The sequence below is a fragment of the Sminthopsis crassicaudata genome, chromosome 1 (genome assembly GCF_048593235.1).
Source record: "Sminthopsis crassicaudata isolate SCR6 chromosome 1, ASM4859323v1, whole genome shotgun sequence".
In the NCBI taxonomy this organism is placed as follows: domain Eukaryota; kingdom Metazoa; phylum Chordata; class Mammalia; order Dasyuromorphia; family Dasyuridae; genus Sminthopsis; species Sminthopsis crassicaudata.
Window position 1 is genome coordinate 19550094 of NC_133617.1, and position 28000 is coordinate 19578093.

Here is a 28000-nt window from a genome sequence, read left to right on the forward strand (position 1 = left end):
AAAACAACAGCTACTTTACTTGAGAAATTAAGAGCTGAGATAGAAAATTATAGTGGAGAATAAGAATGAATAACTTCTTGGCATTTCAAGTGAAGTATATCATCAAGTTGGTCTTTGGGGAGAAACCTTTTATATGATAAATAGATTATATATGTAAATAATCTTTATATTATGTAACATGTGATTTGTACATGCTAATGTTTTGTGTTGAAGTGTATTTCTAACAGTTTCAAAAAATTTTGTTTTTTTGTGGAATATCATTTATAATATCAGTCCCTACTCTGACCTTAGCCAGCAAAACCTTTTCACTGTGAGAATCTGATTCCTCAAAATAACTTCTTTATTAAGATGTCCTGTAATATTCACTAACTATTCTTTCATATTTCATTTTTTTGTTGTGATATAAGATGGAAACATTGAAGATTAAAATAATTGTAAAGTAATAATAATGAGAACAAGCATCTCTCTTTAAGTCTTTAAAATAGAAAGTCTTGGCAAAAGCTTGTTTATGACCATCAAAAGAATTGACATCACCATTCCCCCAATTCCTCACTGGGTTCTGTTATTCTTTTTTATGTTGAAATGTAAGATCGGTAGAAATCTGGAAATCATTCAGCACTTTCATAGGATGAAAGTTGACAGGCTTCTCTCATTCAACAGTACAACTTTTTAAAGTTGAACTTGAGAATTTTATTTGATGTCGAAATTTTTCAGATCCGAGTGACCGCTAGTCTCAAATGAGATCATATATGTGCAAATGTTTTGAAAGCCATAAATGTTGCATTTGGGACAGTGTTATATGTTAATGGCACTTGTATGAGGTGTCAAGATAGATCTGTTATTACGATCATCTATGTAGCTTTGCTTGGAAATTTTCCTATCATGGCAGTCATCATCATAATTCTTTTGTTCTGTAGTCCTAATACAATGTCTTATGCTCCGAGAATATTAATTGATGGAAATTGTTTCATTTTCTTTTAAAATGTACAAAATTTTTAGATTGAGCTGTTAGGAAAGGATTTGAATGTGAGGAATGGATGGATGTGTTCTAATGTTCTGAACTTTTTCTCAAGAACCAGGCTTGCTGATGTTGCCTAAGTTCGTTATCTATTTTGTAATTTAGGTGTATTGTAGGGAAGGAAGAATTGAATTTTTTTTTTTGACTAGGAATTAGTATCATCTGTAACTTCTTTACTTTGAGTCCTTTCTGCCCAGAACTAAGTAAACGTTTCTTTAACTTTAGGTCCTGAAATTTGGCTGGAGTATGCTCAGTATTCCATTGGTGGGATTGGTCAGGAAGGTGGTATCGAGAAGGTTCGTTCCATATTTGAAAGAGCCCTTACTGCCGTGGGCTTACATGTGACCAAAGGCGCAGCAATGTGGGAGGCGTATAGAGAATTTGAAAATGCGATTCTGAAAACGGCCCAGGTGAGTCCTGAGTCTTGGCATTCTCTGGCCCGGGTACTCTGTCACTTCTTCTTTAGGACAAATGGTATTAGCTTGGTTTTGTTGATCCTATAAGTCAGGGTGTTCTCTTTGCCAGTCTGCAGCATAAGGGTATTGGGGAGTCAGATGGGGACTCCCTTTGGTGTCTCCTGGTTATTTTTCCATGGTCGGGCGACTGTGGAACTTAGTGTCACATCATTTCCTCATGTTAGGTGAATAGTCTGAACTGGGTCACCCAGTTCACTGAGGTTGCTTTCAGCTCTCAGCGTTTGACCTGTAATCCAGCATCCTTGTCAGCCTAGAAAAGGGCTGCATTTTCGGTCCCTCCACTGTCTTTATGTTCCTTTAGTAGTTTTTGAAACTTGAAAGTAATGCTAGAGGGGCAGCTAGGGAGCACAGTGGTTAGAGCAACAGCCCTGAAATCAGGAGGAACTGAGTTCAAATCTGACCTCAGACACTTAACACTTCCTGGCTGTGTGACCCTGGGCAAATCACTTAACCCCAATTGCCTCAAAAAAAGAAAAGTAATGCTAGCTAAAGAAAAATGCTAAGGTTTTCTTTTCAAATTATGTATATGTGTTCATCACAATTTCTTTGTGGTTTTTACATATTCTTTATGTTATGTCATATTATATTTTCCTTATATACCATATATTCCTTGCTTTTAAAGAATGCGTTAAAGCAGGGGTCCTCAAACTATGGCCCGTGGGCCAGATGTGGCCCGCTGAGGACGCTTATGCCCCTGGCCAGGTTATGGCAAATGGGCTGAGGGGCAGAGACAGAGTGTGAGCTTTTGTTTTATATTGTCTGGCCCTCCAACAGTCTGAGGGACAGTGAACTGGCTCCTATTTAAAAAGTTTGAGGACCACTGCATTAAAGACTTGTGGCTTTTATGAAGAAAGGAGATATATTGAAATTCAGAGTTGGCAGTAATGGTTGATATTTATATAGTTGTTTAAGATTTATGAAACATTTACACCCATTATCTCATTTGAGCCTTTGAATAGTCTCTTCCTATGTTTTGCAACTGAGAAATCTGAGGCCTTGTGGGGCGAGAGCTTCTTTGGGCCTGCTCGTGAGGGGCCGAGCTAGAGCCCTCCTGGGTTTCTGAGGGCAATGCCATCTCTACCCTTCTGACAAGGTGTTGGGTTGGAGTTTGCTATTCAGTGTTTCTTTTCTTGGGTGCAAACAGGAATCTCTACTGGAAATAACGGTAAAAGAATTAACATGTGTTGGTCCTGCTCTGCTCTTGTAGCCTGCTCCCGGCAGCGTCCCGACGCCTGAACAGCAGCAGGCCCTGGCTGTGCAGCTTGAGAGAATCCACACGCTCTTCCGCCGCCAGCTGGGAGTCCCACTCTTAGGTGAGGTCCCTGGGATTAACTATGTCCTGAGTTCTTAGCAGGAAAGGCATTTTTATCCCCATTTCAGAAAAGAAATAGCTTATCCCACTCAAGGTTATGTGACCAGTGAGTGGCAGAACTGAGTCTAGAATGCTACCTAGGATTTCTGAGTGCTGATTTATTGAATGGGGGATGAAGAGAAAGGCAGGCATTTCTATGTCACAGGTAACTAGAAGGAATGATTTGAGCTTGGGAGGGAGAAGAGTTTTAATTTTTAATTTTTAATTTTTTTTTTAATTTTTAGCAATTGAGCAATTTTTAATTTGAAGCATTTCTGTTTGGGAGTATTAATTTGCAGAATTATTATTATAGATTATATTGTGACCTTGTGGCCATTTTTTTAACGAAGTAGAAGCAATGCTGAAGGACTTTTTTTAATATAATTTTAAATATTTTTATTTTCTTCAGTTACATGTAAAATAATTTTTTTACATTAAAATTTTTTTTTTTTTGAGTTTTGGATTCTTTCCTTTCCTTCCTACATCCCCTCCCCCCATTGAGAAGGCCCATGTGAAGTTGTATAAAACATTTCCATAAAAGTCATGTTGGAAAAGAAAACAGATCTCTCTTCCTCCTTTAAAAACCTTCAAAGAAAAAAAATTTTTTAAAAAAGTATGTTTCAGTCTGCTTTCAGATATAATTAGTTCTTTTTCTGGGTATGGATACCTTTTTCATCATAAGTCCTTCAGACTTATGGATCATTTTGTTGCTGAGAAGAATAGCAAAGTCAATTAACAGCCGATCAGCCCACAACTTGGTTATTATTATGACACAGTATGTTTCAATTTGCTTGAGCTCATGGAGGACTTGGCAGGTTTTTCTTTCTGATTGATTATATCCTGCAATATATAACTTATATAAAACTAATATTTGGTGAAAGGGCTTCTTTCTGATTCCCCCTCCCCCCCCCATAGAATTAGAGATTACAGTTAGAAAGATCCTAGAGATCATCTAGTCACCTTTCATATTTTATAGATGGGGAAACTGAGGCTTGGAGAGATGAGCTTTGTTCTTTGGACCTGGTTCACGTTATCCTTTTCTGTGTCTGGTTCTTGTGTTTGACCTTTATAGAATTCCTTTGGGGGGGGCATTTTTTTAGGGGTTCTGCCCACAGTTTGAGGAATATTGAGGAAAAACATTGGGGAGAGGCCCTGCATACAGACACTGGGATTGAGAGGCTCCAAGCCCAGCTCGAGTAGTCTTGCAGTTCCCATCACCGTACCCTGCCTGAGCTTTGAGATTGGCTCGTTTTTTTGTCCTGAATTGGTTTTAGAGGTAGTGAAAGTCAGGGACGGAGTGCAGAATTTGGGATATGGGGATCTAGCCGTGAAGCCTGGCTTAACCGCTTTTTCTCTGTAACTTTAGCTCAGTGTAACCTTACTTCTCTGGTGCCTCAGTTTCCTTCTCTGTAAAATGAGAGAGTTGGTCTGTTGGGCTGATTGGGCTCTAATGCTGCCTCACTCTTCAGTATGCCAAATTCAGGTTTCAGTTAAGCTCAAGAGTGTAATCGGAGATTTAAGCCGATTGGAACCTAGGAGCTGAGTCATGGAACTGAATTTATCCATTCCTAGACATGGAAGCCACTTATGCAGAGTATGAGGAGTGGTCGGATGACCCAATACCTGAGGCTGTCACACAGAGCTATAAGAAGGCATTACAGCAGATGGAGAAATATAAACCCTACGAGGAGGCCCTGGTGAGTGCCCCAGAGGGAGCTTTGGGCTGGAGAGGATGAGATTCACAATCAGAGGTCAAGTGGCTTGTCTCCACTTGTGGGACTAGGCCAGTCTTGGAACACTGTGGTTGGGCAGAGGAGGAAAAGTGTTGGAAAATGGGAAGGCAAGGCAGGTGAAGAATGGAGCGTTTTGAAATCCTGGATGATCGAAAAAAGATGTATTTGTCCTTGCTTTACTACCCTGCTAGTATAGAAAAAGGGACACCTCTCATGCTTCAGATTTTCGATGAAGATTAAATATGAAAGGTTCAGTTAACCAGAAAGTGAAACTAAACAAAACATTCTGGTCACTCAGTTTTGTATGTGATACCTACTACATACTACTTAAGGTAAAAATTGTTCTAAACTTAATAACCATTAATAAAATTATCCTAATTCACAACTAAAAATGATCCTGAATAAAATGAAAATCCTACTTTTTTGAACTTTATAGTGAGTTTGAAATGTGTATATTAGCTTTAACAAATTAAAACAAAAGTTTTTGGATGATTGTTGTGTCCTTTTTTGGTCTCTTGCTTTGATATTATTGGAGTCACAAAATTCTGATTGGAAAAAATTGTAATAGTTTTGAGCTAGAAGATTGAACTAAAAGATATCCAGGATGAGAGCTCAGCTTCACCTCCCCTACTTCCCATCTCTGTCCCCACCCCAGTAGAAGAGAAAACGGGCCCAGGATGGGCAGAGACCTGCTGATAAATAAACCACTGAGCATATATTTCATTTCAGTGGATTTCTTGTGTGGGCTTTTGTACTACTACTTCTTGTTAAGATTTTAGTTAAATGTCCTTGTGCTCAAGAATCCAGTCAGTTCCTTGATCATTTTTGACAATAAGGCACGTGTTTGGATCGTGTCAGATGTAATATTTCATTCGGCCTGTCTGGCAGGCACCCGGCTGGTGCAATTTGTACTCCCAGGTGAATAGACTTTGTAATAAATTTGCAGCACACTTGACACAAGCTTGGCCCCTTGTGGGTCCCAACCAGCCAAGTTTGCTCTAGACGTGTCACTGTCATTGTTAAAGTTCTGGTTTGGGGTTAAGAAGAATCGTTTCCCTCAACCCTGTCAAGGAACCTGTTTTAATTTTTGTTCTGAATGTTTCTCTGTCAGTTGGTAGCAGAGACACCAAAGCTAGCTGAGTATCAAGCATACATTGATTTTGAATTGAAAGCTGGAGACCCTGCTCGCATTCAACTAGTCTTTGAGCGTGCGCTGGCTGAGAACTGTCTCGTTCCAGATCTGTGGGCCCGCTATAATCAGTATCTGGTAAGAGCAGCCCTTATGGCATCACTTCCTCATTTTTAGTTGTAAAAGGTTATTGAAAGAAAATTGTGAGAAGACTAAGAGATTGTGGCATTCTTATTTCTTCCATTGAGGCTCTCCTTTTCCTCTGCTTATCCTTTCTTGTTCCTCCTTTTTTCTGGCCCAATTTCAAAATTTCAAAAAAACATTACAATGTTTCTGAAAATGCTAACTTGATTAATTTTTCCTTAGACTGAGTTTGGAAGAACATTGTGTCATAAAAGCAATGATTTCTGAATGCTTACTAGACCTTTATAAAGAAACTCAATGAAGTCACTGGCCATCCTTGCGAGAAATTATTTGATATTAATTAAGCACTGGCAGCACTGCGGCACATTTCACATAGAAGACCAAATTGGACACGATCCCATTCCACCACAAAATTATTTGTTTTAGGACCGGCAATTGAAAGTGAAGGATCTGGTCTTATCTGCACATGATCGTGCTGTTAGAAACTGCCCCTGGACAGTTGGACTGTGGAATCGGTACCTCTTGGCCATGGAAAGGCACGGAGTTGATCATCAGATAGTTTCTGGTAAGGATGTTTCCATGGGAACGCCATCTAATTGATGCTTCTGTGAGGCTTCCCTCCAGCTGGTAATTCAGGGCTTTGTAAGAACGTGCAGCCCAGAGAAATACCCAAGAGGGTCATTCCAGGGAGTGAGGAAGCGATTGTTTTTATTGACAGGCTTTCTTTGTTTCCCAAGAGATCTTTACCTCTCTCACCGAGCTGTCCTACTAAGAATTAAAAAGAAGGGGAAGGCAGGTCATCCAAGCTGGACATATTGGTGCTTGCACTCCCATTCCCCTTGTGCAGAAAAGGGAGAAATGGGACTGTGCTCTGGGTCCAAGCTTGGTTACTTACTGGTTCATAGTTTTCAGTTGTGATTTGGGGTGGTTCTTTGGCACTAGCCTTATAGCTGTCTGTGGGTTTTCTTGTTTCTCCCATTCTTTGGCTCAACCAGTTGCTCAGCGATCCTCAGTTGGGAGTCTCTGCCTCATTTTCTGGTCTTTGTTACCCCAGAAGGGGCTGCTGTAGACCGCCTCCTGTGTGTGGTGATGCTTTGCTTTTGCCTTTGGTTTCCTCAAGGACCCTGAGGCTTAGGGCATGGGCCTACTTATTTGAGGTTTAGTAAAACAGGTCAGTTTGCTATAGACAGTGTTTCTGTTTATTTGTTTCAGGTGGGCCATTCTTTGAATAGCATAGAACCTACCCTTGTTTTCTAAGCAGTTTATAACTAGTGTAGTTTATAGACATTGCAGAAATTAATGATTTCAAAGTGGAAACTTGTCTTGCTTTTTTTTTTTTTCCCTGATCACAGACAACTTTGAGAAAGCATTGAATGCTGGCTTTATTCAGGCCACAGATTATGTGGAGATTTGGCAGGCATATCTTGATTATCTGAGGAGAAGAGTGGATTTTAAACAAGGTACTGTATATATATTCAATATTTACTAAATCCCTTTGATGTACACCCACAACTGCTATCCTTGAGCTATGTACAAAAAATTGCTTAGGTCATTTGGGAAGAGCAAAGATGATAAAACTGGTCTCTTCCTTCAAGGAAGTGATGGTAGAATGGCGGGATAGCTTAGGTATCTATATCTTTATGAATCCTTCTTGGGTGACCCTGTGGGGGGGGAGAAGAGAAGTTGTTGGGCCATGATAACCCAGGAAAAAGGAATAATGAGAAGTTTTAATTTGCATTTCTGAAACCCTTTTAATTAAGGTTTGCCATCTGGTATCTCATGGTGATCCTCACAATCTCTGGAAAATAGGAGGGGTTCTTATTGATCCTTTATTGAAGGGTTTCAGAGTCACATACTGGCAAGTAAGTGTCCAAGATTGGCCTTGACTTCTGGGCTTCATGACCCTGACTCTAGAGCTATAACTATCATAAGCCCTTTTGAGTCTCCCAGAGAGGCGGGATGACAACTGTAGTTTGTAAACTGGAGAAGCACTTATGCCCTTGTTGGGTGCTCTCAGCTGGTTGCCTCGTCAAATGTGGATGTTGACTCGGCTCTAGAGGACTTGGGTTAGGTCGTGTTGGCATCTTTGCCAAGCTAAGCTCAGGGTCTCGATCTTTTCATGTTTCCCATGGAGACAAGAGAGATAATCAGGATGCAAAGTCCTAGCACTCCTCCCTTTACCCCTGTCCCTCTGTGTTTATCCTCCCCACCCTCTTTTGTTTATACCACTTTTAATTCTTTAAGAATCTTTTCTACTACATCTGGCTAGCTTATTTACCTTTTGTTTAGAGACCTATGAGGTGGGAGAACTAACCTCCTAAAGTTAGGCTCTCTCTTTTTACATAGCTCCTTGTTTTTAGGAAGTTTTTTCTGTTCCATTAGACTAAACGAGTTTCTTGGTGATTTCTATCTGTTGCTTTGCCCTGTTTTTTTCTGTTTTGTTGGATCAAGTAGAGCCAGTCGGTTGTCTCTTCTGTATACCACAGTCCATGCCCCTGTAGCCCAAGTATTAGTATTTCCATTTGCTCCATCTGTCGGTGCCTGTTGAAGGAGCAGTTCAGTCAGTCCCCTGGGTCTTTGCCTTTGTTATGGAGAATGAAGGACTCAGGGGAGTCTTCATAGGCTCTTCCTCCAGACCTTGTCCAGAACTTGGACTGTGCATTTGCTTCCTAAAGGTGGCTCATGTCCTGACAAGAAAAGACAAGTGGATGAAAAAGGCTTGTTTGGCCTGTGAGATACAATTGGAGAGATAGACTGACAAGTAGTATTCCATCGGTTTCTAGGAAGTGGTGGGGCAGGCTCTTGCCTGGCCCGGAAGGAATAGATGGAAGAGGACAGGGTCAGATTGGTTTTTAGAAACTGAATAGATCATAGTCGGCTCCACTCATTTTGACGACATGGCATTCTGTTGTTATTGTGAGGATAGCTGAAGAATGGCACCGGGAGCATCAGCGTCCTGATCGGCCATAAGTGTGGAGTGCTTGCTGTGGGCTCCCAGGTGCTGATACCAACAGGCAGAGTTCATGGGACAGACAGGAGTATTGGGGAGTTCTTCTCTCAATGGGTGAGGAGCAGAGCCTTGTTGGTGTGGAGGGCAGCTTGGGCATCAGCCACACGTTTCCAAGTTAGTCAAGTACAGCACAAGGCAGAGTTTTCAGGTGGTCATTTTCTTAGGATTCAGCCTGAAGGAGATTCTGGGTGTGATACCCTTGGGGTCGGGTATGAGCAGGACTGGGAACGTTGGGCATTCCTCTGCCTGCTCCTCTGCCTCCTGTGGCAGGAAGTGGGCAGCAGGAGCCGGATGGTGGAGGGACATTGGTTTCAGTGTGTACTGAAGGATTGGCTGGGCATCAGGAGGTGGGCATCAGGAAGTTGTATTGGTACAGATGGCAGTGATTCTGTCAGTCTCCTTTCCCTTAGAGGCCACGGGCAGCAGCAGGAGGGGAGAGGAGAGGAAGCCCATCTTCTTGGGAGGCAGGTGAGAGGAGCCTCTAGGCCCCTTCTGACCTTCCCTCAGGGCATGTGCACAAGAAGAGATGGAAGATGTGCTGGACTGAACTCATCTGAGGTCACAGGTCATTGAATTGGAGGTGACAAAGAACTTAGAAAAGTCACTTATGGCCAGAGAAGCGTTTGGAGTAGGGGACTGGTCATTGAGGCTGTCCAGGTGAGATGCAATGAGGCCCGTCCAGGGTTGTGGCTGTTCTGCTGGAGAGAAATCTCTTAGAGGTAAAAATGATGGGGCATGAGGTGAATGAGAGCAGGACCAAGAGAGAGCATCATGGGTATAGCCCTGGGGGGCTGGGAGGAGGGTGCTGCCCTTGGCCTAATTAAGAGCTCTGGGAAGGTGGGAGGTATGGGGGGGAGAGAGAAAATGCTGTCTGGTTTGGTTGTCAGGACTTGGCTGTTCAGAAGTTGGTGATGTGTGGCCCTGGTGTCTAGGAGAGAGAGAGAGGTTAAGGCTTGATCTCTGTTGCTCTGCCTAGAAACAGGAATTGAATAATGCTGATGAGGCAATGCTGAGCAAAAAGAAGAGTGAAAGAAGGAAGGAAGGCAGCAGTGGCTTTGGGGCAGGAGGGCAGTAGAGGATGGTCATCCTTAGACTCTGTCCTTCCTCTGACCCATTGTGGCTGTGTGACCTCTTTACCTCTGAGGGCCCCTGGTAGGACCAAGACTGGAGCTGTGCATGTGGCATTTACACAGTGGGAGTTTTCCCCATGGGTTCAAATGAGTATTTTTCTAGGGAAACATTTCAAGCTCTTGTTTGAAGAGCAGCCTCCTTTGCATTAGGGTCTCAGAAAAGTAGCTTGGACATTCTCATTGTTGTCCTGTTTGTCCCGTGCGCTCAATGGTAGAATATGTCTGCTCCCAGAGCCGAGTTCTTTGGGTGATTGGCTAGTGTGAAAGACATTTGAACTCCCCTCATTCCCAGACATCCTTTTCCCAACTTGTCTTCCAGATTCAAGTAAAGAGCTTGAAGAGCTGAGAGCTGCCTTTGCTCGGGCCCTGGAGTACTTGAAGCAAGAAGTGGAGGAGCGTAAGACACTTAAACTGCCTTAGTCTCGGGGCCTTTGGGGTTGAAGCTTTTTCTTTTGGAAGTGTTTTGCTTATTTAAAAATTTTTTTTTGGTAGGTTTCAGTGAAAGTGGAGATCCATCCTGTACTATAATGCAGAATTGGGCAAGAGTGGAGGTATGTTTTTGTGTAAAGCTTTGTCATTTTCTTCAGTCTTTTAGCATTTTGGCTTGGTTGGTAGCAGTTGGAATAATTGAGTCTAAAACTCTTGAGTAGTTGAATTAATATAATGTGATGGTCCCTTTTTCTTTTTTAATTTGTAAAAAATGAAATAAGAGGTTTGCAAAAGGCCCTTCATTAGTTAATAGAACTTAGTTTAAAAAGAATCAAAGTCTTACTAGTAGATTTGCATATGAAGTATATTGTGAAAATTGAAAAGCAAATTTCAGTTACTGTTGATAAAATCTTTGAGGTTCTTAGTGTAAAAATACCCCGATTCTCTCTGCTTCTGTAGAATTTGCACAAATGTTGGCATTCCCATTTTGTTGGAGTGTTAGCCTGCTGGCGTGTGTGCTCACTGACGTGTTAATTGCTGTCTTATAGGCACGCCTTTGTAACAATATGCAGAAAGCTCGAGAACTGTGGGATAGCATTATGACAAAAGGAAATGCAAAATATGCCAACATGTGGCTGGAATACTACAACCTGGAAAGGTAATGGAGTGGATCAAGGGTGTCATTGGGCTTATGAAGTAACTGATGGAGGGCAATTAAAGAGTAGTGGATATGGGAGCCTCAGATGATGCTGGGGAGGCCATGGAAGGCCGGAAAGCCTTTTCCGATGTTTGTAAATGTAAGCATACAGTTGTTATTAGATAAAATCAGCTAGCTGACTGACTGACTGTGCCAGGCACTCTGCCAAGTCCTGTGGATACAAAGGAAAAAAACAGACTCACCTGCCACAGCTGTCAGGGAGTTGATATTTTAATGGGGGAGGCAGGACATGCATGAGACAGACTGTCCAGAAGGTCATCCTGTGGGGGGAAGCACCTCCTGCCAGCGCTGCTTGAGCTGAAGCTTCCAGGGATTCTGAGAGTTGGAGGCTGGGAGTGAGAGGGTGCGGGATGGCCAGATCCTCGGGGGCATGGGGAGTTCTGGAGTGTAGTCTTAGCATCCTTGGGCAGCAGTCCCCAGGGAAGAGCGGAGAGAATGCCCATGGAGCCTTTTCCTGGGGCATGAATGGGCCTCCTGATGAGAGGACCGTAGAGCTCCTCTAATAGAGGAGTTGCCAATTTTTTGGTGTGGATATTATTACCCAGGGAAGCTCAGTGTCTCTCTCTGGGATTCAATTCAGTCTTTAAGATGGTGACCAAGAAAAATCATTAGCAACTGAGCCTCTCTGGATAGATCAGGGGCAGTGACGTGGCACCGCAGCGTTCAGAGTGCCAGGTCTGGAGTGAGGAAGACCTAAGGTCAAATCTAGACCTAGGCATTTACTAGCTGTGTGATCCTAGGCACTTCACTTATGTTTGCTTCAGTTTCCTCCTCTAAAAAGGGGGTAATAATAGCTCCTACCTCCCAGGGTGGTTGTGAGGATCACATTAGATCATCATTCATCATCACATGGGCCAGTGCTTTCATCATTACTATCTTTCTCTGCAGTTGTGCTTGGTAAAAACGTGAAACCTCTCCTGGGGCATGCTCCTGCCATCCAGGCTTTCTGCCAGTGACCCCCAGACTTCATGGAGAAGGTGCTGCCTCCAGGCACCTCGTGGGGGGTGATGAAGGCAGCTCAGCTGGATTGTTGGGGTGTCAGCAGCTCTTGGTGCTTGTGTTCCAGGGCCCACGGAGATACCCAGCACTGTCGGAAAGCTCTGCATCGGGCTGTGCAGTGTACCAGCGACTATCCGGAGCACGTGTGTGAGGTGCTACTCACTCTGGAGAGGATCGAAGGTGAGGAGATGGGGCCGTGCCGAAGCTGCTCTGGCCTCTGTGCCACCAAACCTGTGGAATGGCGGATTTCCTTTTTTTTTTTTTTTTTTTTTGCATTAGTGTGTTCTTGGGTAAGCTCTTTTGAGCCTGACTTTAGGAGTGTGAATAATTCTCCTGCTTGTCCCTGATTCGGGTCTTCCCTGTGAGGTCAGGGAAGAAACTAACTGATCCCATTTCACATCTGACCAAGCTGAAAGGGACCTGGGAGGCCGACTCATTTTTGTATGAGGAAACTGTAGCCCAGAGGTGTGAACTGACTTAAATTAAATCTACCATGGAGATGGAGATAATAGCTGTCGGAGGGCTCCTCCCTCCAAGCTAGATCCCTCAAGTTTTTGTAGAGGAGTCATTATACTGCTTACAGTAGGAAGAATATATAAGATCAGACACTTTGTTTTACATTCTGGGAAGGTGGCAAATCATATTCTCACAGCTTTGCTTTTTACAAAATGCTAAGAGATAGGTAGAGCTAGTAAAACTCTAGGGGGGGGAGGTCCTTTTTACAAAGTAAGAAAGGCTGCTGCAGGAGTAGTTTTGCTTCAGGTGTAATGGGCAGTCCCAACCAAGTCCTCTGTTTGACCTTGCTCTCATCTTTGCCTTACCTGGTATGGCCTTTGAAGGACAAACTTTCAGTAGGAGATCGGGGTCTCTATTGCCTAGGAAGTCACCAGCTTGTCACAGGATCCAAGGGTTAGCCTTATGTCACTGATGTTTGGATGCTGTGACCTCGGGGCAAAGGGCCCTTACTGACTGTAGGAGAGAGGCTTCTCTTTGGCTTTCTCTCCTATGTGGCTTGTTTCTAACATGAGGAAAAAACTTTAAAACTTAGTTTTATCCATCTTTTGTAGATGTGGAACCAATGTTCTTAGAGATTGTGACTTAGCTATAGTAACTTCATACAGGCAGTAAATTTTTGCTAGTATCTTTAGCTTATTAAATCATTGAGCTCTTTAGGAAGTTTTCTAAAAATGTTGGCAACATAATTTTTAAAATAATTTTTAATGATGTTAAATTCTGAAAATGTGACTTGATTTGAGAGACATTATTTTCTATACTTTGAGTTGTAGAGCCACCTTTCATATCTTCTAAAAAAGGTTATTTCGCTTTTTATATTAATCTTTGTTTTCTGATTTACCCTTCCTCTTCCTAGTGTGCCATCCCTTTTAAATTTTCTTCTTTTAAAAAAGGCAAAATCACCTCTCAGACAAAACCTTATTTCTTTTTTTTTTCTTTTGCAATAATATTTTTTTCCAAATACATGTAAAAACAATTTTCAACATTCATTTTTTTTTATTATAGCTTTTTATTTACAAGACATATGCCTGCATTTTTCAGCATTGACAATTGCAAAAACCTTTTGTTCCAACTTTTCCCTCCTTCTCCCCACCCCGTCCCCTGATGGCAGGTAGAACAATACATGTTAAATATGCTAAAGTATATGTTAAATATGATATATGTATACATGTTCAAACAGTTGTTTGCTGCACAAAAAGAATTGGACTTTGAAATAGTGTACAATTAGCCTGTGAAGGAAGTCAGAAATGCAGGTGGACAAAAATAGAGGGATTGGGAATTCTATGTAGTGGTTCATCATCATCTCCCAGAGTTCTTTCACTGGGTGTAGCTGGTTCAGTTCATTACTGCTCTATTGGAACTTATTTGGTTCATCTCATTGTTGAAGAGAGCCACGTCCGTCAGAATTGATCATCATCTAGTATTGTTGTTGAAGTGTATAATGTTCTCCTGGTCCTGCTCATTTCACTCAGCATCAGAAAACCTTATTCCTCTTAAGTCTTCTTCCCCTCCCCCCCAAAAAAATCCTGAGATTATTATTTTTTTAAATAATAAAAGTTTTTATTTTTCAAAATGCAAAGATAGTTTTCAAAATTCACTCTTACAGAACCTTGTGTTCCAGATTTTTCTCCGTCTCTCTACCTACCTCTCCCCTCTCCCCTCTCCTAGACAGCAAGTAATTCATTATAGATTAAACATGTGCAATTCTTCTAAACATATTTCCACATTTATCATGTTGCACAAGAAAAATCAGATCAAAAAGGGAAAAAAAAGTGTGACCAAAGAAAAAACCAAGTAAGGAGACCATAACAAACACAGTGATGATGCTATGCTTTGATTCGCATCCAGTCTTCTCTCCGGATGCTGAGGGCTCTCTCCATCACAAATCGATTGGAATTAGCATCACCTTATTATCGAAAAGTGGCTCTTATTTTTTAGGATAAATTATTGAGACAAAACATGCAATCCTTGCAAGAAAAGAACAAATGAATAAAAAAACAGTTCTGTACCACCCATGAACACTGTGATGGTGTCTACTGCATTTTATACTGGGTTTTCTCTGCAAAGCCTCCCTTACGCAATAGTAAAGAGTGTGGTGACCACTTGGAGTAAGAACCCTTTTGCTCTTGCACATAATTATCAACCAAATTAATTATAAATATCCTTTGTGACTTGGTACTAATATATTTACTGCTTGCCTGTCTTGGGCAGCAAAGCCATGTGTTTTGCATTCTGGCACTTCAGGTATCTGTTTAGATCAATTTTTTCCAGTGAGGAAATTTTCAACCACCAGCTATGATTCCAACTTAAAACTTGAAGTACCTGAACTCTTTATTTTGTGGCTGAAGATACTTAGGCTTAGATTGATTGAGCGACTTAGCCACAGCCTTTCAGGTAATAATCAGAAGGCCCAGGGATTTGACTCATTTCATTTCTCTTCTTTTTTTTGTATAATGGGAGGTGATCTTTTTAAAGAAACCTTTCCTAGTAATTGGGGGTATCAAAAAGTGGCACTTGGTGTGTGTGACAGGCTTTTTCCTCATTGGAGGGTTCTAAGCACAAGCCTTGCTTATTGGATTGTTGGATGGATTGGGCTGTTCGGGGACGGGTTTTGGGTTAGACCACGGTCTCGATTGCAGATTCTATATGGTTGATTCTCTTAGGGAGGGGAGGCGGAGATTTAATTTCTTCTATTAAGTTTTCAGAAATCCCAGGAAATTAAAGCTTGTTTACTACTTTCCTCATTTAGGTACTCTGGAAGATTGGGATTCAGCAGTTCAGAAAACTGAAAATCGATTAGCTCGAGTTAATGAGCAGAGAGTCAAGGTAGTGATATTTTGTGAATTGCTGAGGAACTGATGATAATTGCCTGCAAGATGTTTTAATGTTTGTCAGAAATCTCCGGATAATCTCATTTGAAATGTACTTCTCAGGGAGGAAAAATTTGCTAATTTTGATGTTAAAAAAATTAAGGCGACATTCAAATCCTCTGTTACAGCATTCTTATAGATGTTCTTGGAGATTGAGGTCTGCCTATAAGAAATGGTAAAAATAATCGAGTGTCTTTTTAGTGGGTGATTTTTAGTAGTTTATGGGGACAGACTTTGCTGCTGCTGCACACAAGGATAGTCTGGAGCACCCAAGACAAGCGCCTCAGGTTCTCGTGGGGGTGGATGGGGGGGGGCTGTTGGCTGTAGGAATAAGCCATCAAAACACTGAAGGCTTAAGGTGCCCTTAAGGTGGGAATTTGGAATCTATGCCAGCAGTTGTGAAGTAGGTTTTATCAACCCCCACTAATTTCCTTGTTTTCCCCCTTTAGAAGATAGTGCTGAGAGAGCATGTTGCCCATTAAATGTGGGTTCTTGAGGCTCTGCCCCTTTTTTCTCTCCCTAGCTGAAAGCCAAAGCAGCGGCTTGTGTAGCCTCCTACTCACTCATCTCCATGTTTGCAGGCTGCTGAGAAGGAGGCCGCTCTGGCCCAGCAAGAAGAAGAGAAGACCGAGCAGCGCAAGCGGGCTCGGGCCGAGAAGAGAGCCTTCAAGAAGATGAAAAAAAGCAAGGCGGGGGACAAGCGGAAGGTGGACGAAGACGAGGATGACGAGTGGGGGGACGAAGAAGAAGGTAGAGCCCCTTTCCCTTGGTAGCTCGGGCAGGGGGCCGAGGGAGTGCCCGTGGTCTTGGGCACCTCTCAGTGCAGGTTTGTCAACAGGGCGTCCGTTCTTTGCTAATCAGTAAACCATCCGTTTCACCAGTGAGTTGGAGGCATAGCCAGTGTTTGTGTGGCAACATAAAGCAGACCAGGGTGGAGGTTTTGAGAGATGTGGAACAGCGTCAGGCGGGCGTGCAGAAGAGGATGTGGGCTGTGCTCGGGGTCTTCGAGACCTGTAGTGGGGAAGGGCAGAGCCGGGGCTGGTGGGCTTTACAGCCAGGACCTTCTTGTTTTGGGAATCTGCAGAGCAGCCCAGCAAGCGGCCAAGGGCCGGGAGCAGCCTGCCTCTGGCTGGAGAGGAGGAGTACTCGGGCATGGAGATGGGGCTCTTTGGGAGGAGTGCGTCGACAGAAGTCGATCCCCCTTCCAAACAGAAGGAGAAAGCAGCTGCAATCAAAAAGGAGATGCCCAAAGTGTTTCACGACAGCAATAAAGACAACATCACGGTGTTTGTCAGCAACTTGCCCTACAGCCTGGGAGAACCGGACGTGAAGCTCAGGCCCCTCTTTGAGGCCTGTGGGGAGGTCACGGAGATCCGTCCCATCTTCAGCAACCGGGGCGACTTCCGGGGTTACTGCTATGTCGAGTTTAAGGAAGAGAAGGCAGCCCTGCAAGCCCTGGGTTTGGACCGAAAGACTGTGGATGGAAGGCCGATGTTTGTCTCGCCTTGTGTGGACAAGAACAAGAATCCAGATTTTAAGGTATATGTCTGGGGAAAGGAGTGGATGGCAGTGTTGTTTAAGGAGAAGGGCTTCTTCTCCTCTGGAGGCTTGTCTTGCAGTTAGGAAGTTGTCTAGGCTGCTTGGACAGATGAGAAGACCTTGGCTGGGTCCTGGGACTATGACTACTGTGGGACCCCTAGGCTGGGTCATCTGGGGGGGTGTGAAGGCCCATCTCAGTCCCATCTTCTCTTGCTCTGCAGGTGTTCAGGTATAGCACAGCCCTGGAAAAGCACAAGTTGTTTATCTCTGGTTTGCCATTCTCCTGCACAAAGGAAGAGCTAGAAGACATCTGCAAAGTTCACGGAAGTGTGAGAGACCTCAGGCTGGTCACCAACCGTGCTGGGAAACCCAAGGTACATGAGGCCAAGGGCGCTCTGATGGGTGAGATTGCGAGCCTGGGGTCTGTGGGAGTGGCCCTTTCTGTTGTATCCCCCCCACGGAGGAGAAGTCATATTTGGGGTTGGGGAGGGGGGAGATGAAGGCTCTTCAGAGGGGACTTGACCTTCCCTGGCTTTGTTGCATGTGAAGCCCATCTGCCCTTCAAGCCCTTAATTTAAAAACACTTCAGGTTCTTTGTAACCAGCAAGAGAGGAAGAGCTTTGAACATGTCTCAGATGAATGGGGTTTGAGCCCCAGTTCTGCCGTGGTCACTTCACCTTTCTGAAGGCCCTGGGATTTCTCACTTCTCTTTTAGTGAAACTTTCTGTGAATCTGAGAAATTAGGCCTTGCCTGCACCAGGAAATAGAACAGGACAGGAAAACAAAACATATGGCCAGCAGCGATAAGGAAGAAAAACCGGGAGCCTGTGGAGATGTCTTGTGTGCTTAACCTCCAAGTGCTTTTTGTGGAGGATGTTTTCATTCACAGTCTTTCAGAGCAGCCTTGGGCTGCCATCCTTCAGACAAGTTTTGCTAAGTTTCTTTGAAATTGTTGGATTCCATTCCATTTCTCCATTGATGGGCACTCCTTGGTTCTCAGTATTAGCCGTGCGGTCCATATTTTGTGCATCTTTTTTCTTTGGCTTTGGGACAGGCTCTGAGGATTTGCTCCCGCTTAGTCACTCTGGGGAGACCAAGGGTACACACCTTGCACTGATGTACAGCCTGCCTGACGGGCAGCAGCAGTGCCCTTTGCCCACTTGCCAGTTTGATGATGAACATGACATAGAACCTCTGAGTTGCTTTAATGAGCATTTCTCTGTCCTGATGGTTTGAAGCATTCTTTCTTATGGCTTTTGGTAACTTGGGTGTGAGAACTGCTCACTCAGATTCTTTGACTCTGTCAACTGGGCAGTGGATTTTCTTCTTATATGTTTAAATCAGAGTGTTTTGTTTCATGGAAATGAGACCTTTATTGAAGAAACTCACTGCAAAGGTGTTTTCCTCCCTGTTGGCCATTTCTCTCTCAATTTTGGCTGTCCTGGGTTGTTTATACAAGAATTTTAAATCAAAATTATCCAGTTTATCTTTTATGATACTCTTTTACTTCTCAGTTTTTAGGATATTTTAAAAAAAAATATTTCCCCCAGTAATAGATCTCAATGGTCAACTTTTTCTTTGTTTATGGTATATCTAATCTATGTTTGAACTAAATCACATAGCCATTTGAAGCTTCTCTTGATGGATGGGTTGAGAGGGCGGTCTTAGCCTAGTTTCTATCTAGCTGTTGCCCAGGTTTGCCAGAAGATTTTGTCAGTTGTGAGACCATAGCCCCGTAGCGGGGATCTGGAGTTTATTGAATTAGATGGCAAGTTTCTCTTTCTAACCATATCAAGTTATTTTGTAGTAGAGGTTGAGGTCTGGTATTGCTTGGTGCCCCTTTCCTTCCCATTTTTCATGTGGCTCTCCAGATGGATTTTCTTTTTTTCTAGTCCTACAAAGTAATCCTTTGATAGTTTGGTGTGGTACTTTATAAGTAAATTAACTGAGGACGTATTGTCAATTCTTTTACATTATGATTGTTCTTTCTTTAGGGCCTTGCCTATGTAGAATATGAGAATGAGGCTCAGGCTTCTCAGGCTGTGTTGAAAATGGATGGAATGACAATTAAAGAAAACGTCATTAAAGTGGCTATCAGCAACCCTCCCCAAAGGAAGCTGCCGGACAGGCCTGAGGCAGGGAGAGCGGCTGGGGCCCTGGTGCCACGGCAGGTGTATGGCGCGTAAGTGCTCATCTCGGAAGGGAGCAAAGGGGTCGGTCACTAAGGGCCTGGCTCCCCTGAGGCAGGAGTTGGCATGAGCTGTACTAGGCTGGTGTGGGCCAGGGAGTGCAAGACGGGCTGGGAGAAATCTGGGTGGCGGAGCCTGCTCTGGCTCTGCCCTTTAGTCTTTTGTTGAATTCACCTGCTGGAAGTGGGTCCTTTTCCCTTACAAATTTTGTTCTCTCCTTTTGCTCCTTGATGCACTCCTCGTGTATGTAACTTTTAAAACCCTAAAGCTCTTTCTGTCCACTTTGCTAACTATAAAACCAATTTTTATAGCTTTTAGTCTGTACATAAAACTATTTCCCTTTTTAGGCGGGGTAAGGGGAGGACCCAGCTCTCACTCTTGCCTCGAGCATTGCAGCGCCCCAATAATCCTGGCCCCAAGACTGAGAATGGGACACTCCAGAGCCCACCTGGACCCTCTTCAACAACCCCAGAGGCGCCCAAGATGTCAAATGCCGACTTTGCCAAGATGCTCCTGAAAAAGTGAATCGGACTTCATGGGAAATGTCAAAATGCCTTTGAGGAAGCCATTTTGTGTCCTTATTTCTGCTGGCCAGGGGAAGCCCCCATCATCCTCTGTAAATAACTACTTTGTCCTGTTAGGTTCCTCACAATACAGGTTGGGGCCATCCCAAGCCAGAGGGTTCTTTTGTTCTGACTGAGACAGAGAAGGCTAGTGTTGGTTTAAATGGCTTTAAATGATCCCTCATATTGAGGGTGGGCAGCATGAGGGAGTGTTCACTTTTTAGGCGGGCACAGGGTGGCGTGGAGCTGAAGCACCGAGCTTGCGGAGCTCCGCTCCTCAGGGCAGCTGCTCGGGCAGCTTTTTGCCATTTACAACATACTCATTTCGCACTCGGCAGAACAGACCAGCTCATCATCGTTCTTGGCAAGGATAAAATGGCAGATGCTCGGAATTCACCACAATGGCCTATTTTGGTAGGGGGAGGGGAAGGGAAGTTGGAGAAAAGTGGATTGGGTTGATGTTCTGTTCCAAGTGGTTTCTGTTTTTATATTGTGCATTTGTAAATGACATGTCAAACCCTTATTTTTAAGTTTCCTAAGGATGGGAGACTGGAGATAATCTGTTTTGTATTCAGAATTGTGTGTGCTGCCACCGTGGGTTATGTCCACTTTGTTTGCCCAAGGAATTGTACTCCCCCTTGTCGAGACCCTCACAGCTCCTTGGTTTTGTTTATATATGATGTCAGATGCAAACTCACATTCTCCATTTAACTTCACTTATTAAACTGAAGTTATCTTTAAAAGGTCTTTTTCTTCTCTTCAGTCCAACACAGATGGTGCACCTTGCTTTATTTACCTCCTGGCCCTGCCTTGAGAGATGTTCTGGACCTTCAATCCCATGTCCCCCTGACTTACGTGATATTAAAAAAGTCTCTTTAAAAAACGCTCTTCATTTGGTTCTTTGGCTTTGAGAAAACTTTCTTCCTCCAACTTTGGCTGATCCAAAGTCAGTTCTTCAGTTTACTGCACAAAACTTAGTTCAAAGAACTCTGAAACAGAGAAGATAATCACCCCCTAATTTTTCTTTTTTAAAAATGCAGTTCGGAATTGTGGTATATCTGTGTTTCTGAATTTGAGTGGCTGTCATTCAGACATCTGATAAACAGTAACTTAAGATGCATATTACGTATAGATACTGATAATTGGCTTATTTATAAAGCCCTTAGCTTCTTGGGAGGAAAGCAGACGGATCTTAAGTGATCTCTTATCTTTCAGGTGAAGCCATTTAGGCAGGCAGAGGTTCTGACTAGCCAGACGTCAGACTGTAGCCCACAGCTGGGTGATTCCAGTCTAGTATTTGGTTTACAAGACTCTGCCTTTTGGGGAAACATTGAACCGGAATTATGGTTCTGGCTTCTTGGAAACCTTAGTGTTTTCAGCTATAAAATTGGGATACTAATGCTACGCTTCAGTTTATCATTTTATATCTCAAGCTTCTTGCTAATTTTATATTGATATAAAAATGAAGTAACTTATACATCCTTTTTTTTGGGGGGGGGGGTTAGTAGATGTGTTTATCTAAGGTCTAGGTGGTTACAGCAGCTTTTTGTTCTGAAATTGATTCATGATGAGAGTCTTGTTTGAGGCTGCTTGATTATCTTAGAGATCTTATTTGGCCCTGGGAAGCACTGACTCATTCACATAGGTGATCTATTTAGTGGGGTTATTGAGCATATGCCCTAAATTGACATTAACAGTGCGAGCAAACTTGGCTTGGCCACCCGTGTCTCCCAGGTACAATTTAAGATTTCAATATATCCTTCTCTTCTCCTCCCTGCCCTCTCTCCCCTCCAAAATAATTATATAGCAGTATCTTGTGGTAGGAAGAAAAATCAGAGGTATAGTCTTCATAGTCTAGGGTGACCTTGCTGATGACCTCTAGGCCTTGAAATAAGGGGTTTAACTTCATGTTCAAGCCAATAATAGGTATTTCTGAGTCAAAGAGTATGGACAAGCTTTTCAGCCCTTTTGGGCCTAGCTTTTTTTTTTATGTTAGCCCAATCTGATTGGTGTGAAGGGGTATTTCACACCACCTTTTAAAATTAAAACCACTGGTTTTAATTAAGATACTTGCAGTAAAGTTTTACTAAATTCAACCAAACAATAGCATCTTTTCACATAATGAAGCTAACTCAGTGATTTAATAAAATACTTTATTAGAATAAGTAGTTTGTTAAAGTAACATCCTTCACATAGAACTAAAGTGCAAATTCATTCATTATTACAAAAACAAGTGCTTTTGTCTAGTGGTTCAGCTAGCCTTGGGGTTTGTTCCTAAGAACCAAATCCAGAATTGGATAATTTATGGCAGTGATCTTTAAAATATCTTAGGGTTGTGAACTTTTGGATTTTGTGTGAGAGCTTTTCTATTTCCCCAGGGCTAAGCCAGCCTTTGAGAAAGTATAGTTAAGGAGGCCTCTCTTCCAACAGTTGTCCATTTGTGACAGCCTATATAATTCCAAAAGCTTGGGGCCGACACTGAAAGATGGAGTCACAGTGACAAGGTGGAAGATTCACCAAATGGATGGATTTCAACAAGCTGAAAGGACCCTGGTTATTTACTGGCTGTTTGAGCTGTTCCACTTGTGACTGACAAAGGCTCTGCTATTATTGCAGGACCCTCTTAAATGTGGTCCGGGGAGCTAAAGCAAAGTCTGTCTCCTTCCTTCCAAATGGCTTGGAAGGACTTGGCCCAACCTCGGGGGCCCACTGCCTGTGCTGAACATGAGGTATCTGGATGAAGGGGGTAATGTCATGATGCAAAGAGCTGGGGAGAAAATATTGCACAGAAAAGGCAAAGATACTGGCCAAGGTGAGGAAGGTTCCAAACAGATGCCCCAGAGATGTGATCCAGCTGATTATATCGGGATTGATTTCTCGTGTCAGCGATCCAGGGGTGTACTCTCAGTACCACATCTGGGAAATCTGTTGGCAGAGACTGTTGAGGAGTGATCTGTCAGGGAAGACTTAGATGGTCCTGGATTCACAGCTTGAAGGAGAGATGATGGAGTGATCTGGTATGCAAACAACTTGTGCTCTAACAAACATGTTCCTCTTCCCAAGAAGGGGGGCTGGGAAGGTAGAGGGAACCAAGCTGTTGGCTGTCAGCTGAATTACAAAAATAGCCCACTATAGAAAAACACATGATCCCTGGTACCATCATTGAGAAGGGAAGTAAAGCCAGTTGAGGCAGACAAGGTTCCACTGTTAAAATGGACCCTTATATCTCAGTAGTTTGATTTCTAGGCAGAAGTTGATTCCCAAGTTAGTCTGGGAAGATAAACCTGTACCTTCCAAAAGAAAACTGCTTGTCCTCTGCAAAAATAACTCCTGGAGTTCCTTGCCCGCAGAAGAAAAAGCTTCCCTGCCTCCTGACCTAGAGCCCCCAGTTCGACTTGGCAGAATGGTCCCTCAACAGAGAGAATGTACAGGGACCTGTGGGACAGAGGCCCACAGTGCAACTTCCCTGTATAACCTGAAAAAAGCCTCTTAATGCCCAGCCCAGAGTTTGGCTGTTAACGTCTTGCATTTTTTGCCTGCTTTAAAATCCAAAATAAATAATTTGGCATAGTTAGCTTATAAATTATTATAGAGACAAGGCTTAATTTAACTGATTTTCTTTAAAAAAAAAAAAATCCAAACTAAAACGAACATTCTTAGGTCAAGAACATTTAGCTCTCTAAGTCTTCTTTGTGAGAAGACTCGTTTCCCAGTAGGAACGCTCAAGGCTTCTGTGTGATTCCTGCAAAATAATCCCTGCTATACTTTTTAAGCCAAACGAGATTTACGTTTTCACAGGAATAGTTTGTTTGCATCCAGAATGGTTGGGATTTGCTTCTGGCAAACCCACGGCATGGTCAGTGGTTGCAATTAGCAGCATGTCTAAGGTGGTCTCGGTACACTTGGCAATGAAACGGATGAAGGGTCTCACGTCCCCTTCGTTGGCAACTTCCAACACGTGGTAATACTCGGACCTCTGCTCCTTGCGGATTGTAATGGGAGGGTAGCCCGCCTGCATCAAAATGAGGTTCATCAGCAGGCGCGAGGTCCTGCCGTTGCCATCGATGAAGGGGTGGATGTAGACCAGTTTGTAATGGGCCAGTGCGGCAAATTCCACCGGGTGCAGATTCATGGCGTCCTCCGAGTTCAGCCACTGTATGAACTCTTCCATCTGCTTTTCCACGTCTTGAGGATGGGGAGGAATATGATGTCCCACAAACACCTGTGTAGTCCTAAATCTCCCGGCCTCCACGGGATCCACGTAACCCAGCACCCGCCGGTGGATCTCCAGCATGTCGCTGATGGTGACGGACCCGATCCTGGAGACCAGAGTGGTGTTGATGTATTTCATGGCCGCGTGCATGCCGATGACCTCGTTCTGCTCCTCCAGGCTCTTCCCGGGCACGGCGTACCGGGTCTCGATGATGTGCCGGATCTCGGAGAGGGTCAGCGTGTTGCCTTCGATGGCCACGGTGTGGTAAATGTGGTGGTAGTAAGACTCCTCCATGACGCGCCGCAGCGCCGAGCTCCCCTTGGGGATGGACATCACCTTCTTCACTTTGCTGTCGATGATGCTGAAGTAGCGCTGGTCGATCTCCTCCACCAGGGGCAACGTCCGGTCCCTGTTGATGAGCGCTTTCTCGTTGTAGGGAGAGATGGTTAGTGCTTTGGTATATAAGTAATCGGCCTGCAGAATGTCTTTCTCCTCTTCAGAAAAGATGCCCAGCTCGTTGAGCGCGTCCACGTAATTGGGGTCCATCTTGAGGGCGTGCAGGAAGAGTCGGTGGGCCTTCTCGCGCTTCCCCTGCCGCTTCATCTCCAGGGCCTGGTTCAAGGCGGCTCGGGCTTCTAGCTTAACGTCTGGAAGACACCAAAAGTCAGGTGGTCAAGGACGGACACGGACACGCTTTATGTGGAAAATGGGAGGACGGCGGGAGAATCTCTGAGGCCACTTTGTCTAAACTATACCCAATGGCCCTCTGGTCCCCCCGGAAGATCTCAGTCTATTTTGTTCCAGCTCTCACCACGTCGTGCCCGAGTGCGCCCCTCTGGGGCCTGGCAGAAGGACCAGAGCTCCCCCAAGCCTGCCGCCCTCTGCCCTCCTCAAAGCCCCCTCTCTGTGAGCAAGCACTGCTAGCGATCTCCGTGTCCCACGGGCACAGCACGCGCGGCGCTGGCTAAGGGGGTCTGCACAATCAGGGCGGCCGCGGCTCCCTCCTCTCTCCCTCCGCTTCCCAAACAGCCGTTGGGCTGCCGTGTTCTCTTGGACTGCACTGAGACCCCCGGATCCTCTTCTAGGACACGCCGTCTCTCACCTGCAGACGCTTTAGGCTTGACCACCAGCAGACTGATCCCTCCTGTGGTGACGGTGAGCCCTGTGCTGGGAGACTTCTGTCCTCCTCCCAGCTTGCTCCTCAGCAAGGAGAGTCCTTTCTGCAGTGTGGAGCCCTGCTCCTCCACGGCCCCCAGGGGGAGCAAGAGCACCAACAGGGATCCCAGCAGCAGGCCCAGCAGGGCCGCCACCCAGAACCAGCGTCCCCACAGCGACACCCATTTCGGCTCCGCCACCGCCACCACCGTGGCCATCGACATGAAGGTCATCTGGTCTCAGGAGCGCATCCCGCAAGCATGGCCGCCGTCGGCGAGGGAGAGCAGCATCTGCAAGGAGGCGGCCAGGCTGGTCAGAACCGCCGCGGCGCGGGCCCAAGCGACCGGGCTGAGGTGAAAAATAGGACCCGGTGAAGGGGACGCTGGTCCCCTCCCCCTCTCCTAAGGGCCGCTCTGGGGAGCCTCCCAGTGACTGAGGGAGGGAAAGGGGCGGGGCAGGGGAGGCTGACCCTCCCCCTTTTGGGCTGCTCCTGGGCCCCCGGGTGGGAGCACTGGGTGGGAGCACTAGCTGCACTCAGACCTGAGTTCAAACGCAGCCTGGGACATTTTCTGGCTCTGTGGGCGCCTCGCTTCAGCCCTGCCTGCCTCAGCTTCCTTATCTATAAACTAGGGCTATCACAGCACCAAACCCCCAGGAGTGTCCTGAGGAGCAAATGAAAACACAGCCGTGAAGCGCTTGGCACAGGCCAGCCCGCAGTGGCCCTGTCCCTCCCCTCCCCCTTCCCCTCCCAGGACGTGCCAGGGCAGCGGCTGAGAGCCTGGGACCGAAACGGCGGGAAAAGGACCGGGCAGAGGTGGGCTCTGCACCCAGTGTCTGGCACCGTCCCCCGCGGGAGGTCCCGGAGTCTCAGGCCGGGCCCTGGGGCCCCGAATGTCTCCGGAGGCGCCCGGAGCCTTGAATGTGGCAGCAGGCGGCCCCAGGAGCTAAGACGGCCACTGCCAGGGGGAAGCCTGGGAAACATTAAACGTCACATCCGGGGGCTCCCGGAGCCCCGAACATTACATTCAGGAGGCCCCTGGAGCACTGGATGTCACAGCCCAAACTCCTAAGGACGCGGTCGCTTCCCAGGGAGGGCCCGAACGTGGGACGTCACATCCAGGGGGCCGGAGATCGAATGTCACGGCCAAGGGGGCCCCGGACCCTGAATGTCCCATTCAGGGATCGCCGGAGCACTGTTCTCCGCTCCCCATCCCCTGGCCCGACTCTCCGTTCCCGGCCTCGGCTCCGGCTCCTCCCTGGCCTCCATCTCCCCTCACCTGCGGCGCCCGTCCACGCTCCGGCTCCGCTTCTAGGGTGTTGCTCGCAGGTGCCTCTGCCTCTACCGGTTTGGGTCCCGCAGTCCAGTTCTGATCCCGCCCCACATCCTCGATCCCCGCTCCTGGTTGGCCACTTCCACCTGTCGATCGCTTCCATTTCCGGTTTCACTCTACAGACCCGGCTTTCCCGGGAAAAACTCCGTGTGGCGCTGCTATTGGCTGTTTTCTTAGTCCGTCTTCCGTCAGCGGCAGCCAATAGTCACCGCGGAGGTGGGTGCTCCACTGGGGCCCTAGGACTGTCCTAGGAAAAGGCGGGGCCTAGATGGGGCCGTGGCTTACTCACCCTCCTATTGGTCAAAGAGGGGGCTGGAAGCATCAGGGGCGGGGCCAAAGCCACAGTTTTCTCGTCTCGGTGCTTAGGCGGAAAAGGTGCTTTGCTCCGACTTCTAGAAGTGCAATAAATTTCCTCGCCCCTCACCTAATACCCCTTCTCCGGGTTGCAGAGCCGACACCCCACCCCACCTACCCACCAATCCGGCACTCAATAAACTGGAATCTATTAAACGCCTACTGTGTGCCCCGCCCTGCCCGAGATCCGGGGAGTTGTGGGAGAGAAGAAGGGAAGGAGGGACCAGCAGGAAGGGAGAGTGGAGGGAGAGCGCGTCCGCGCGCGTGTATTATACGCCTACTGCGTGTCGCGTGTCGCTAAGGTTTTCCCCAAGAGAATGTGGTCTATCTGTCCTATCATCTGTCATCTCTGTCTATCCCGTCATACATCTAGTCTCTATTATCTCGTCTATCTACTGTCTATTTTTGTGTCTTATCAATGCACTCATCCATGTTTCTAATCTATCCATTCTCTGTGTCTACCTACTTATCTATCCTGTCTGTCTTTCCCTTCCTTTCCTTTCCTTTCCTTTTTTCCTTTTCCTTCCCTACCCCTTTCTCTTCCTTCCTTCCTTCCTTCCTTCCTTCCTTCCTTCCTTCCTTCCTTCCTTCCTTCCTTCCTTCCTTCCTTCCTTCCTTCCTTCCTTCCTTCCTTCCTTCCTTCCTTTCTTTTTTCTTTCTATCTTCTCTTCCTTCTCTCTTTGTTCATGATCTCACCCCATCCCAACTATTTTCTTCTGGGCAGTGTCTCTATCTTTATCCCAGTGAGTCTTTCCCCATTCACCCAAGGCATTCTTCAATCCTCTGTTGAGCATAGATTAAGGAGGATCACAATTAGAGAAGATCCCAAAGGCTATGGGAGTCAGAAGAACTGAATTCACATTTAGACTCATACTTATCTGCTGGAACTCTTATCTTCCCAGAAATCAGCAGGAGTCAGGATCATTAAATGTCTTTATTCTAGATCTTTACCGTTGCCTCCAACGCCAGGTCACAAGTACGAGTGAGCGTGAGTTCCACCACCCAAGTTTCTCTTACTCCTCCCACACAAGTCACTTCCCCCTCTTTGTCCCACCAATCAAGTCAGCACAGAACAGCTGGGGAGGGTCAACCTTCAAACAAGTTAATAGTCCCTATTAACCGTCCAATTGGCAATT

General features: G+C 45.4%; 2 protein-coding genes across 3 annotated transcripts in view; one reads left to right on the forward strand and one right to left on the reverse strand.

Moving 5' to 3' along the window:
- Positions 1 to 20554, forward strand: part of SART3 (spliceosome associated factor 3, U4/U6 recycling protein) — a 32345-nt gene extending 11791 nt beyond the window's left edge. The window contains exons 4-19 of the mRNA XM_074295899.1: positions 1244 to 1428; positions 2702 to 2807; positions 4418 to 4542; positions 5690 to 5845; positions 6278 to 6416; positions 7204 to 7311; positions 10311 to 10388; positions 10484 to 10542; positions 10969 to 11078; positions 12205 to 12317; positions 15400 to 15476; positions 16102 to 16270; positions 16605 to 17059; positions 17281 to 17433; positions 19054 to 19241; positions 19596 to 20554. Of these exons, the coding sequence (XP_074152000.1) occupies positions 1244 to 1428; positions 2702 to 2807; positions 4418 to 4542; positions 5690 to 5845; positions 6278 to 6416; positions 7204 to 7311; positions 10311 to 10388; positions 10484 to 10542; positions 10969 to 11078; positions 12205 to 12317; positions 15400 to 15476; positions 16102 to 16270; positions 16605 to 17059; positions 17281 to 17433; positions 19054 to 19241; positions 19596 to 19773 (2399 nt within the window). The 3' untranslated portion in view covers positions 19774 to 20554. The remainder of the gene's footprint in view (positions 1 to 1243; positions 1429 to 2701; positions 2808 to 4417; positions 4543 to 5689; positions 5846 to 6277; positions 6417 to 7203; positions 7312 to 10310; positions 10389 to 10483; positions 10543 to 10968; positions 11079 to 12204; positions 12318 to 15399; positions 15477 to 16101; positions 16271 to 16604; positions 17060 to 17280; positions 17434 to 19053; positions 19242 to 19595) is intronic.
- Positions 20555 to 23412: 2858 nt separating this feature from the next.
- FICD (FIC domain protein adenylyltransferase) lies at positions 23413 to 26548 on the reverse strand. Of its 2 annotated transcripts, none has more exons than XM_074295912.1 (3): positions 26457 to 26548; positions 25127 to 25469; positions 23413 to 24671 (listed from the first exon to the last, which is right to left on the reverse strand). In XM_074295912.1, exons 2-3 carry the CDS (start codon positions 25410 to 25412, stop codon positions 23596 to 23598), a joined length of 1362 nt encoding a protein of 453 aa, XP_074152013.1. In that variant the 5' UTR covers positions 25413 to 25469; positions 26457 to 26548; the 3' UTR covers positions 23413 to 23595. The 2 variants fall into 2 exon arrangements, with proteins under 2 accessions (XP_074152013.1, XP_074152023.1); XM_074295922.1 differs by having other exon boundaries at positions 25127 to 25527; positions 26457 to 26533.
- Positions 26549 to 28000: the final 1452 nt, after the last annotated feature.

Bases quoted from the DNA above. Each gene is read 5' to 3' on its own strand.
- FICD (XM_074295912.1), bottom strand. From the start codon at position 25,412: ATGACCTTCATGTCGATGGCCACGGTGGTGGCGGTGGCGGAGCCGAAA. The intron at 24,672-25,126 runs GTGAGAGACGGC...GGTGTCTTCCAG, and splicing joins CAAGCCTAAAGCGTCTGCAG to ACGTTAAGCTAGAAGCCCGA.